The sequence below is a fragment of the Notechis scutatus genome, chromosome 13, assembly GCF_049901735.1.
Source record: "Notechis scutatus isolate UNSWTSFEM ecotype Mainland chromosome 13, rNotScu1.2, whole genome shotgun sequence".
Classification (NCBI taxonomy): domain Eukaryota; kingdom Metazoa; phylum Chordata; class Lepidosauria; order Squamata; family Elapidae; genus Notechis; species Notechis scutatus.
This window is the reverse complement of record NC_142021.1, coordinates 9,566,220-9,579,443: the sequence shown is the minus strand read 5'-3', so window position 1 is coordinate 9,579,443 and position 13,224 is coordinate 9,566,220. Positions and strand designations below refer to the sequence as shown.

The following is a 13,224-nucleotide window of genomic DNA, read 5'->3' as shown; positions in this document are numbered from 1 at the left end:
CTTTTAACCAAACTTCATATTCCACATTCCTCTCAGAATGGTGGAATGGATTTGGTTCCTCTCTTCTGATCATATTTTCCCAGCCACAAAGAAAATAGTTTTAAGTCTCAATCTAATCCTCTTTTAATTACCGGCCTTGCACAGATTATGCAAAAAAAAAAAAAATTATTAGCCCAAAGAAATACTTAAGCAGCTTACAAACACAGACAATTCCCCCCCCCAAAAAAGTGACCAAATGAACTAAACACCCAACATAAAATGATGGATATGTAGTTCAGGGGATTGGCGAGTGTTTCCTGCAAAGAACCTCCTTAAATTGCACCAATGTTGCTGTTCCTATGTATGTATGTCTCTCTATCACATAACCCAGGACTTCTTTCCTCAGCCGCATAGCTAGGGGCCGAGCCTAGCCATGATTTTACCTCCCATGGATCCAAGTTTCTTTGGTGAAGATTTCTTCTGAGAATGCAAGCCTAGCAGAAAAAGAAGCGAGGAATTGCCCACCGTTTGGTTCTTACGGATAGGTATTTATGTACTTGGGTTTGTGTAAATGTAAGTAATTTGCCTTTGCAGGAAAAAAATAAAATAAAAATTCCCTCTGTTACGTAGCCATTTCATATGTTGACCAGGGTCATTAAATGGTTGAACCACAAACGGTAAGGACGGATGGCAGCTGGTTCCTCTTTTTTAGCCGGTTAGATAGTCCGCTTTTAATTGTAACCAGTAACTCCCAAAGGGGCTTGGTTTTTGCGCTTGTTAAAGGAAGTGGGTCAAGGAGTGTTTAGTCAGATTAATGGGTCCCTCGTTTAACTCAGTAGATGGTTCTTTTCCATTATAGGTGGTAAGTATTGATAGATTTGGCAGGAAGCAGAGCCCGAAGTCCCTTGGTTGACCCTCCCCTTCCTGTTGCAGATATGATGGGCGTGGCCACTTGCACGATCTTTCCGAATACGACGCCGAATATTCCACCTGGAACAGAGATTACCATTTGTCTGAAGAGGAAGCTCGAATCGAAGCTCTCTGTGATGAAGAGAGGTATTTAGCCTTGCGTACAGACTTGCTTGAGGAAGAGGCAAGGCAAGGTATAAAAATCTAGGACAATTTCCTGAGAATAGCACACGCGTTGAATTGAAAAAAAAATGCTTTTTCCTGCTCCTTTGAAAATAGTCTTAAAATAACTTTTTTTTTAATGAAAAAGAAAAAAAAGTAATTGTTTCCCACTCGTTATATACTCACTCTTTCTGATATTATTTTGACAGTAACCCAGTGGATTCGAAAAACGAGCATCTTTGCGTATCTGAGGACCTCAGGATAGTTTATTTGTAGAGCAACCCAGAATTGCTGCCCACGTTTTGAGGGCAGGCTGAGCATTGAGCACGCTCTTTTAAACTGTTCTTCTTTAACAGTATCGTATCATCGAGAAGTTCATGTCTCTTTTTTTCTTCTGTGTTTTGAGTAGAAATGACATTCACGCTTATCTCAGCAGGAGAAATTTTTTAAAAATATAAACCAACATCATCCCCCCCAAAAGAAGAAAGCAAGCTCATATCTTCTGCCCTTTTTTTTGTATGGGCGGAAAATCAGTGTCCATACGTGACTCATGTGGTCAGCTTGCTGTAATGTTTGTGTTTGAATGCTAGGGCGAATTACGTGTTGTTAGCTGTATTTAAATGTTTCCACCCTTTTTTAATTGTGTGTTGCTTTTTTCTTCAAGAGGAAGAATATAAGAGGCTGAGCGAAGCTTTGGCTGAAGATGGGTCCTATAATGCAGTGGGATTTACCTACAGTAGTGATTATTATGATCCCTCAGAACCCACTGAGGAAGAAGAACATCCGTTCAAGGCCAAAGGTAAGGGAAATTCTCTGGAAAAATCGCTTTCTTTGTGTATCTTGGGGAAAAAAATCATATTGGCTGGGCTAGGATTTTGTAGTTCTGTTGATTAAGGGCATTGAATTCCTCAGTTTGGGGACACCTGCACAGGAAACACATGTCTTTTCAGCTTTCATGCCTAAGGTGGGACTAGAACTCACCGTCTCCTGGTGATTGGCCCAAAGTCACCCAGCCTGCTTTCATGCCCAAGGCAGAACTAGAACTCACCGTCTCCTGGTGTTTGGCCCAGTCACACAGCCACTTTTCATGCCTGAAGTGGAACTAGAACTTGTGATTTCCAGCTTTCTAATGTAGTGCCTTAACTACTAGACCTAACTGACTTTCAAGTATAAAATGTATATTTAAGTAGCTTGCAACTGGCATGAAAATGAGTAATGCAAGCAAGTGCATTAGCTTACTCAATCCTTTTAAAACCAACCAAGAAAGTGAAACCTCCCTCATTCTAATTACGTCTTTTTTGGATTCCCTGAAATAGTCTTACTTGTTGCTTCAAATACTTGGGGCGTGGCTTTCTCACCATTGGTGACCTGGCGCTGGGGGAGGGGGGTGATTTTGTGCGAGGGGCAAGTGCAGATACAGGCATGCACAGATGGATTTGTGTGAGCTTTGGGGCTGCGAGTCCCAGTACCGGCCCCTCATGAGGTGGGGCTGTGAGAGCCAGTGTCTACCGCTTGTGTGAGTCGGGCTGTGGGCACGTGCCAGCCTTCCACTCACATGGCCTGGTTGGTAGTGGGCAGTGGCCCACAGTTTGGGAACCCCTGCTTTACAGGATGTAGATTGCTGTTCTGACCAAGGCTTCCTGAGACCGTAATTAAGCACACACTTAGTCTAAACAACTCTTGTTTTATTTCAGTGCTGGGAATTATGTTCATTCCCAGCCCCTAATGAGTCCCAAACAGTCCCTCGAGATAAGCATCCACCTTTCTCTCCTTTGAACTGCTGCCAACAACTAAAGTGCCAAATTAACTGTAAAATAACGACTGAAGTACGAAGTCCACACAGAGCTTCAAGGTTTAATCTGAACAGAACGAATGACTTTGCTTCCTGCACAGCTTTCTCTACCTTTGCATTTCCTTTATACCTTAGGGGAAGGCCAATCACCTCCAAGCCTTATTCCCAAGTTACCCCTTTTTTCTCAGCTGCTCTTGCCTTCTGGCAGCTCTGCACACACGCTCCCCTTGTTCCTCTGCCTCGCTGCTGCCAGACTCAGAAGGCTCCGGAGTTAGCACCCCACTCCCAAATGATCCTGGCCCCATCTCTGCATCGAACGCAGGACCTTTGTCCGAGTCCTCCCCAGACTCCCGGACTGGTCCCCGTTCTTCCCCACTGTCCAATTCCGCTGCCGTCTGCACAGGCTGCCAGCGAACCACAACAACTGCATCGTGTCAAAGTCCAATTTTCAATTCATTTTTGCTTACCAAGTAACTGGTGTTGTTCACTGCTTTTCTGTGCGGTGTAATAGGCACAATGTGGTTGGTTAAATAAATAAACAAAATAAAACACACCACCAGTTGCTTATGCAGTCATACCGCAAGGAATGATATTTGATTACAAGCGTCACGTTCCCCTTTTTTGCCGGATTCTTGGCAAATTAAAATTTAATGACGATCCATTTCCTCTGGCAGTTCGAGTGGCCCAGATCCATCCAGTTTTGAGTGTAGGGAGAACAGGTGGTGTGGTAGCTACTACATAATTAATGTGCGATGTTTGCCCGTTGCTCTTTGAGAAACTCAAAATGCTTTTAAGACTTGTAATATTGAGGCTTACTGTAGTGTCAGATCACACGGGTTTTCCGATGCCACCAAAGAGAAACAGATGTTCTTGGGTCAGATCATTAAAACAACTCCCCTGTAGTGAGTTTAGCTGTCTTCTCTAAAAACATGAGTTTTTTCTTCTTTTTTCCAGTGACAGTGGGAGTAGAAAAACAGCATTGCAGGAAATGTTTAAAAATAAATGGAGGAAAAAATAAGACACTTGTTAAATTGCTTTGTCTTCTGTATGGCTTGTAGTCCCTGGAGACTTTGGGGTAAGGAAAAGGCAGTGCTGTATGGAATCCTACTTCCTCTGCAACCGCAGAATTATGGTTACATTTGAGCCGATTTGTTTGCCGTAGGCATTAGTTGGAACTGTACATTACGATTGTTGAGAGCCATTAGGACTTGCTTTGTATGGGAGAAGTGAATTTGACCCACATATCCCCTGTGCACAAGCACACACCGCTCGTGTGGAATCTGCGGCTTGCCTTCCCTTCCCCATAATTGAATTACAATTCTGAGATTGCTCTCCCAGATTAAATGGGGGGCGGGGAGTTGCATTAATAATTAACCGTTCAGAATTTGTAGAAAAGAATTTACAACCCCATTGATTCTGGGATAGATCAGAAGGTTGTATTTGCTTTGTCTGGTGTTAAGTGAGGGCGGAATATCTCCCCTAGTTGTTAAGTACATCCGTCTTAATCTTCCCCTAGTCCTTTTGATGCTGTATCCACCTGCTCTGGAGAAACTGAGAAGAGAGAGAAGTTGAGTTTTAATGTGGCTTTGTATATTTTCTTCTGATCCCAGTTCTTGCCTGCGGTTGTTTAAAAATCTAACACAGGAAGCTAATTTTCACAGAGTTCATCTAGTGATGAACTACTATATTAAGAGGATATAGCATATCACTCTGTGAATTAATGAGTTAATTTATAGAGTTACCATGAGGAGTCCTCGACTTATGACCACAATTGAGCCCAACGTTTCTGTTGCTAAGTGAGACATTTGTTAAGTGACTTTTGTCCCATTTTACGACCTTTCTGGTCACCGTTGTTGAGTGAAACTGCAGTTGTTCAGTTAGTCACACACTTGTTAAGTGAATCTGGCTTCCCCATTAAGTTTGCTTGTCAGAAGGCCAGAAGAACCATTTACATGACCCTGGGGCACTGCAACTGTCATAAATATGAATCGGTTGCCAAGCATCTGAATTTTGATCACATGACCATGGGAATGCTGCAACGGTCATAAATTTGAAAAACGGCCATAAGTCACTTTTTTCAGTACATTTTAATTTTGAACAATCACTAAACACACTGTTATAAGTTGAGGACTACTTGGATATCTAGATGTTTGGGGCGCCATGATGTAAAAAAGATGTTGAGAATCTGGAAAGGGTGCAGAGAAGAGCAACCAGGATGATTAGGGGACTGGATGCTAAAACATGAAAAACAGTTGCAGGAACTGGGCCTGGCTAGTTTGATGAAAAGAAGGACTAGGAGTGACAGGGTGGGAGTCTTCCAATATTTGAGGGGCTGCCCCAAAGAAGAGGGAGTCAAGCTATTCTCCAAAGCCCCCTGAAGGCAGGACAAAAAGCAATGGGTGGAAACTAATCAAGGAGAGAAGCAACCTAGAACTAAGGAGGAATTTCCTGACAGTCACAACAGTTAATCAGTGGAATGGCTTGCCTTCAGAAGTTGTAAATGCTTCATCACTGGAGGTTTTTAAGAAGAGACTGGACAGCCATTTGTCTGAAATGGTTTAGGGTTTCCTGCCTGAGCAGGGGGTTGGACTAAAAGACCTCCAAGGTCCCTTCCAACTCTCATTGTATTCTATTTTATAAAACAAGAATTAGACCTACCCTAAGATTCCCCCATCCAAATTCAGTACAGAATGGATCAATTTAGGCAGTGTGATTTTGGCCAGTTTTCCAGGGTTTGGGATAACTTGTGGATGGGAAAAAGAATGCTGCCAACTTAAAAAAAAACACAAGCTGAACAATTTCGTCCATTTTAAGTGGCTAAGCTATAGCTACTGATTTGTAAAAACAAGCCACCCAGATATCGGAGAAAAGACATTAATGAATGAAATGTCGTTATCCCAGTGAGCTGCCTAGTTACTCCTGAGAATTAATCTAGCAAGGCGATACAGATTATCTCGAAAACCAGAAGCTGGTTGTGTAAATACATGCATCAAGGATTTATCTTCTTGACAGTGAGAAAGGAAAAGTCTGCAGTCTGATAGTTGTAACCAAGATTTTTATGGAGTAGAATAGAATTCTTCATTGGCCAAGTGTGATTGGATACACAGGGAATTTGTCTTTGGTGCAAATGCTCTCAGTGTACATAAAAGAAAAGGTACATTCGTCAAGAATCATGAGGTACAACACTTAATGATAGTCATAGGGTACAAGGAGCAATCAAATCATACTGGGAAACAGTCAATATAAATAGGATACAAGCAACAAGGTTACAGTCATACAGTCACAAGTGGGAGGAGATGGATGAAAGGATGGGAGGATTAATAGTAATAGTAATGCAGACTTTGTAATAGTTGGACAGTGTTGAGGGAATTATTTGTTTAACAGAGTGATGGCTTTTGGGAAGAAACTGTTCTTGTGTCTAGTTGTTCTGGTGTGCAGGGCTCTATAGCATCATTTTGAGGGTAGGAGTTGAAACAGTTTATATCCGGGATGTGAGGGGGTCTGTAGATGTTTGCACAGCCCTCTTTTTGACTCATGCAGTATACAGGTCCACGATTGAAGGCAGGTGGGTAGCCATTGTTTTCTCTGCAGTCCTAATTACCCTCTGAAGTCTTTGTCTGTCCTGTTGGGTTGCAGAACCAAACCAGGCAGTTATAGGGGTGCAGATGATAGACTCAATAATTCCCCTGTAGAACTGGATCAGCAGCTCCTTGGATGGATTTCTCCCCGCTGCCTGTATCCTTCCAATGCTTCTTAATGTCTGAATCGCTGGTGTACACTCTTCAAAGACTCTTCTTTTAATTGGTTCTGGTTGTTCAAGCGATGTTCCCTGGTACGTTGCTCAGGTGGAACATCTGCAGCATCAACTTTGCCGAGACGCATTAAGGCTTGATCCTGCCATGTGTCTTGGTCTCCTAAGTGATAGTTATACCATCAGGTTAGCCAAAAAAAAAACCATGCTTGTCTTCTTCAGTAGAGGCAGGCTTAACCCAATAAACAGAGGCAATGAAACAAAATCGGCAAACACAGCCTGGAAATATGCAGATTGGGGGGGGGGGGAAATAGACTGCCAAGAAGGGAAGCTTAACCTGATGTTTTGTTTGTGTTCCGTTTATACAAGAGAGGTTTTTGCATGATAGCCGTTTATCTTCTCCTAATTTATAGTGGCTGTAACCAAGGCCGAAAGCGTAGAAGAAAACGAAGAGCCCTTTATCGCCCCTTTGGGATTGAGTGTACCTTCCGATGTGGAACTGGTGAGTATGTTTTTAATAGAGATCAACACCGTGGAGTATCTACTGCATCTTCCTTCCTGTAATTTTGAATAATGCAGTAAACCTTGGTCATCGTCTGCTCAGAAATTCAGTTCCACAGGCACCTTGAATATCTTAATCTGGCTATTGCATTCATTGAGATTGGCAGATTTAGGCTGCCTAGGTAGTCTTCGGCTTACAACCGCAATTGAGCCCCGCATTTCTGTTACTAAGCGAAATACTGTATTTGTTAAGTGAATTTTGCCTCATTTTACAACATCTCTTGCCACAGATGTTAAGCGGATCATTGCACTTGCTAAGCTAGTCCCACGGTTGTTATGTGACTGTGGCTTTCCCATTGATTTTGCTTGTCAGAAGGTCACAAAAGCGGATCACAAAACCCCAGGACCCTGCAATTGTTGTAAATGCGAGTCAGTTGCCAAGCATCTGTCCAAATTTTGCTCACATAAGAATGGGGATGCTCCGATGGTCAGAAGTGTGAAAAATGGTCATAAGTGCCTTTTTTCGGTGCCATTGTAACTTGAACAATCAGTACATGAACTGTTGTAAGTCAACTGTAGTCCTACTTACAGTTACCTAGGAGTAAACCAGGAGTAAACCATTTCTGGGCAGAGATTCCCAGAGTGAACTTCTCAACTTTTAGCACCATGTCGGATACTATTGATATTGTAAAAGAATAGTTGGCCTACTGCAAACAATTGCAATAATAATGCTCTAATGAGGGGGAATAAACCCTCACCATATTTTAAGAAGATTGTCTGAAGTTTCTCGGTGAGATTTACAGCCCTGGAATAATTTTCCCAGTCTGGCTCTTCCTAGTTTGAATCATTCTGTTGTAACTCATATTTTATTACCTTTGATCATCTAGTTTCTTTCTCCTGATTTGGAGAGGTAGCACAACATTTGCCTGCTTACTGCATTTTAGATGTGTTGTTACAGCAGCTTTCCAATCCACCATCTGCGGAATAATTTAGAGTGAAATAAGAGGTACATTTGCATAGACGTGAGCCCTTTTACGATTAAAGCCATATCAAATAACAGGTAGCAGTCTTCCTCTTGTGACTTAACACTTGGCAATTTCAGGGCCTGTGCGAACATGAATCAAAGTCCTTTGATTCGTGCACAGCAACTCAGTAGTTTGAAATTCTGAAAGAAGTTTAGATTCTATGAGGAGGGCACAGAACTCCTTAGATCTCAAAAATGCTTTCAGATGTCCACTGGAAAAAAACTTCTTTAGCCCTTCTCTGGTGGTTTTTTTTTTTTTTTTTTGCTTGTTTTTGTTTTTTTTCCTGATGTGTGGAATTCATTTCCTTAGCATTGCTGCACCCATATTTATGACTAGAGACTTTGGTGTTTTTTTTTTTTAAAAAAACTTCTTTATTAACAAATCATGGTTATCCACCCAAGATGTCTTTTATGTAAACTTCTAACAACATCAGAATTATTTGCTGTGATGGCGCAGTGATTAGAATACAGTGTTGCAGACTAACTCTGCCAACTGCCAGTAGTTCGATCCTGACCAGCTCAAGGTTGACTCAGCCTTCCATCCTTCTGAGTTTGGTAAAATGAGGACCCAGATTGTTGGGGAGAGTAGGTTGACTCTGTAAAACACTTAGAGAGGGCAGTAAAGCACTGTGAAGTGGTATATAAGTCTAAGGGCTATTGCTAGTGTTATTGCCCTTCCTCTCTCCCTCCCTTCCCTCCTTCCATCCATCCATCCACCCATGGTCAGCAGTTCAATCCTGACTCGCTCAAGGTTGACTCAGCCTTCCCTCCTTCCGAGGTTGGTAAAATGCACACCCAGATTATTGGAGGCCATGTGCTGACTCTGTAAAACACTCAGAGAGGGCTGTAAAGAACTGTGCAGCGGTATATAAGTCTTAAATGCTATTGCTATGGCTCTGGTATTTTTCCCTTAATCTTATCACAAAAGCAGGGGTCTATCTTAGATAGGCTTCAGGTATTTGAAAGTGAAACATAAATTTGTATGGGTGGTTCCATGTTCTTTTTCTTTTTAAACGATATTGTTCCCTGGTTGCCTTTGAAATTAACTGCATGATTGGAGCCCTCGTGTAAGAAATCTATAAAACCGTTGCAGAATTTGTGTCCCACTGTGTAAATCATAGGATGAAGTGGGTTCATTTTGCCACCTAATTTTAGCAATTGCCTTTAAAACGGCTCGCCTGATGCAGCAGGTGGCGGAGTGATTAGAACAAGTTTATTAATCTGCTTTCAGTTATGGAAGCACCTTAGGTGACTTTAGACAAGTGAGCTTCCCTTGACCAAGCCAGCCTAACTTGGAGGTTGACAGAGAAAAACTGGAGAAAGGAAAGCATGTTGCCCTGTTTGGATATCTTTAAAAAAAAATGGGGTAGAAATTTAATAAATAGTATTTTAAAAGAAGCCTTTCATGCAGTTAAGGGAAACAAAACTGACAGTGGGGAATACAAAATAAACAGTTCTCAGGTTATTCCGCTAAAAGCCTTAATGTGTCATGCCCTTGTTAGAGTCAGACTGAGGGAGAGGAGGAACAACCTACAAGGGAGTGGGAGTGTGGCTCCGGAGGTTGTGGAGGAGGCTGGGGAAGCGCAGAGGCCGGCTGGGCAGTCAGAGAAAGAACCAGGCCCATCCCCTGTTCATTCTAGGACACGCAGGGAGGAACAGAGAAGGAAACAAGTGGGCTTACGAGAGAGGAAGCAGCCATGACCCCCCTCATTGGTTGCAGCTGGGGAGAATAGGATATAAGAGAGATGGTTAAAGCACAGCGTTGCCAGAAGCAAAGCGTGTTTTATTTTGGGCTGAAGTTATCTTGGTTGGCGTCCTTCCAACAGACTGTGCCTTGTTATCTCCTTGAAGTTGGTAATTACTTATCCTGGTCCGTTGTGGAAATTCCTTCATTGTAGTTTGTTTTGTTTTTTTGGTAAATTTTATTTGAGTTTTCTCAAAGAGAAACAAAAATACAAATAAAACATCTTTTTTGAAAGTAGCGTAATCCCGGGTTACATTTCTTCGTACAGACACAAATTCAGGTTTCATGCTCATTTTTATATTCTATTCCATATCTTATTACTATTTTACATTTTCTGCATAGCTTCTCCCCTCTTTTAATTTTCTCAATTTTATTTTAATTATCTCATCTCAATTCAAATCATTGTATTTATATTTTTTTTGTCTGTCCTGTTTCAATTATCTATTATCTTTTCTCATTAAACAAAATTTCTCCTGTGGTTACTGATTGGAGTATGACGCCTTTATATCTTTTCCCTAAAGTTGTAACATTCAATATAATAACATAACTTCCATTCGGATTCTGCTTGGTACATTCTTAAAATACACACTGTATTCTTAAAAAAAGAAAAAATTATAAATGTATATAATTAAAACAACATTCCAATTCAATTCTATCATTAATATTAATATTCATTAAAGTCTTTAACATTACTTTTCAATTAAATATCATACTTCTATGGGAACAATTATAAGCTTTCCATAGTTAATTCCCCCCCCCTCACTTATATTTTATAAAACATTAACTAATTAAAATGTTCCAGTTTCTTCCTAATTCAATTTTCTCATTTATTTTATTTCACTTATTTTATTCACAAACATTTCACTAAATTACACTAACTATTTTATCCTCATTTTAATCATACGTTGTTTCCAATTTTCTAAAGTTATTTCTATTACTAATATAACAATACAATCTTATGTACCTTTACAGAATCCCTTTTCAGTTAGATTTTCACCCATTATCTCTAAATAGGTCCTGTTTCTCTATATCTTGCTCCGGTCCTTTGTAACTTCTTTTCCTTTCCTTCTTCCCTCTCTTCTTCTCTCTCCCCTTTTTGCCCCCTTGTCTCTCTACCTCTATTTCTCTCTTCTGTATTCCCCTTTTCTGTTGCTTTCCAGTATTATACTTATTTTTCGAATTATTTTTCTTTTCTTTGGTTGTTTTTTTAAGTCTTAAATTCTCCATTCTCTTTCCCCCCTTTCCTTTTTCTTCCCCACATAGAATTACTTGTTCATTAAAGATGGCTTCTTCTTTGTCCCAGTCTTCTTGTTTTGCAGTCATTTCTTGTTGTTTCTCATAGTTCCAGATCTCTATTTCTAAGAATTGAAAAACGAAGCCAAAAGAACCCTTCCCTTCTTGTGCATCTTCTTTGTGCTTTTTAAGTTCCATTTTCAATTCATCCAGAAGTGGTGCCATTGTATAAATTTTTAAACAACCACCCAATTGATTTTAGTCATTCAAATATAATAACCGAGAATCCAAAGATCACCAAATAATCCAAATACAGGCAAGCTGTTTCTTTTTTTTCTCTTTTCTTTTCACTTTCTCTTCCTGGGGTTACTATTTAGTTGCAAAGTTTCGGTTAAAATGTATCTTTTAGAAGTCTTGTTGAAGTTTTACTGTGGATTTTTTTAAATTCCAGGCAGTCTCCTCCCTCTTCCAGATCCTGCCCTTATTCTTTTTCTCTCCCTTCCTGCTTATGAAAAAGAAAGTTTTTAATGTCCAGAAATCTTTATTATCCCTTTGGCATTTTGTTTTATTTTCAGCTTAATTGCCTATTGATGTCAAAGCGGATTTTTCCGATTTCTTATTTAAGTCTCTTAGTTGTCAGTATAGGGAAGGAGAGAGAAGAAAAAAAAGCCAAACCTTTCCCTTTTCACTTTCCTTTGCTGCTTCCGACTCTTCTTTGGGAGCGATGTTATTTTTTGTAAGTTTAAATTCCAGGGTACCTTAGTTGTTGCTTTTACAATTTAACCCGGTCAGCCAAAACTTTCACTTCTTATCTTCCTCCTGCACATTCTTTTCCAGTCGAGTTCTCCTTTGTGGTGGCCATTTCTGACCACCACTGCAACCGCCTTTGGGATAGGGAGTAATGGCCAGCTGAGGAGGAGAGATGCGGCTCTCCTCAACCCTGCTGGCGGTCTCCCTCCTCTTCACCACCTCTACAGGGTGGCTTAGACCCGAAACCAGCCATCTCGGGGCGCTCCAGCGGCGAGCCCAGGCAGAAACTGCGCACGATCGCGGATTTCTATCTGTCGCCGAAGTCCTTCAAACCAGAACTACTTACAGCCGTAATTGAGCCCAAAATGTACGTTGCTAAGCAAGATGGTTGTTAAGTGAGTTTTGCCCCATGTTACGACTTTTACTTGCCCCAGATGTTAAGTGAATCTCTGCTGTTGATAAGTTAGCCACACGGTTGTTAAGTGAAACTGGCTTCCTCATTGACCTTGCTTGCCAGAAGGTCGCAAAAGGGGATCACGTGACTCCCCAGGGTCACTGCAACCGTCGTAAATACGAGTCAGTTGCCAAGCGCCTGGAATTTCAATCATGTGACTGTGGGGAGGCTGCAATGGTCCTCAAGTGTGAAGCACTGTCCTAAGCCTAAACCCCCTTTTTTCAGTGCCGTTGTAACTTCAAACGGTCACTAAACGAACTATTCTAAGTCAAGAACTCCCTGTGTTTTCTTTAGATAACGTCCTTGTTCGTAAGCGCTTAGTATAAAAGTTCCATGCTCCCCTTTTGGGGGGGTTGTACATATTGCCCCAACTTTTCCTGTTGGCAACAATGAAAAATCTGTGCTTTCAAGATCCCTAAAAATGGCTGAGGAGCCCCAGTTGAAACTGTAATGCGGGCTTTCGTGAAAAAAAAGACGAGAAAATTGGCCCTTTTTTCCTGAGCTTTTCACCATTCTGATGGTCACATTTTTTCCCCACCTCATCTTGCTTTGCAATCATGAGGTTCAGGAGCTCTTTTCAGAGTTTTATCTCTATAGCCTGCTGCTTATTGGATGACCATAGTTCACAAGTAACGGCTTATGGTTTCCCACTTTTATTGTTGCAATTCCAGGCAGATGGAAGGTGATTTGATGGCTTTCTGCTCATCCACAGACGAGCTGCGTTTTTAAGTTTTGGCATCCTAAGCTGCCAAATTACACCCCCGCCTTTTACCAATTTGTCGTGTAAAATCTCATCGCCCTGTGTAATCGGAACGGGGGAATATAAAAGATTCACTTTTGATTTTCTTTCTGGAGTGGCAAAGCTGGTTTTGTCTGCCAGCGTTAAGATCATTTGCCACAGCGTGGGGGGAAAAAAGAAAGAAAG

The 13,224-nt window shown here is 41.2% G+C and overlaps 1 protein-coding gene across 7 annotated transcripts in view; it reads left to right on the top strand.

Annotated features, from left to right (window-relative positions):
• SFSWAP (splicing factor SWAP) overlaps window positions 1-13,224 on the top strand; it is a 96,230-nt gene that overhangs the window by 3,715 nt on the left and 79,291 nt on the right. For 2 of the 7 annotated variants that reach the window (XM_087942957.1, XM_087942958.1), the window contains exons 2-4: window positions 913-1,035; window positions 1,715-1,849; window positions 7,007-7,095. In XM_087942957.1, coding sequence (XP_087799083.1) covers window positions 915-1,035; window positions 1,715-1,849; window positions 7,007-7,095 — 345 coding nt within the window. In that variant the 5' untranslated portion in view covers window positions 913-914. Of the gene's footprint in view, window positions 1-385; window positions 553-912; window positions 1,083-1,714; window positions 1,850-7,006; window positions 7,096-13,224 lie in introns of those variants that run through there. The other 5 variants (XM_087942953.1, XM_087942952.1, XM_087942956.1 and 2 more) reach the window with 4 other exon arrangements.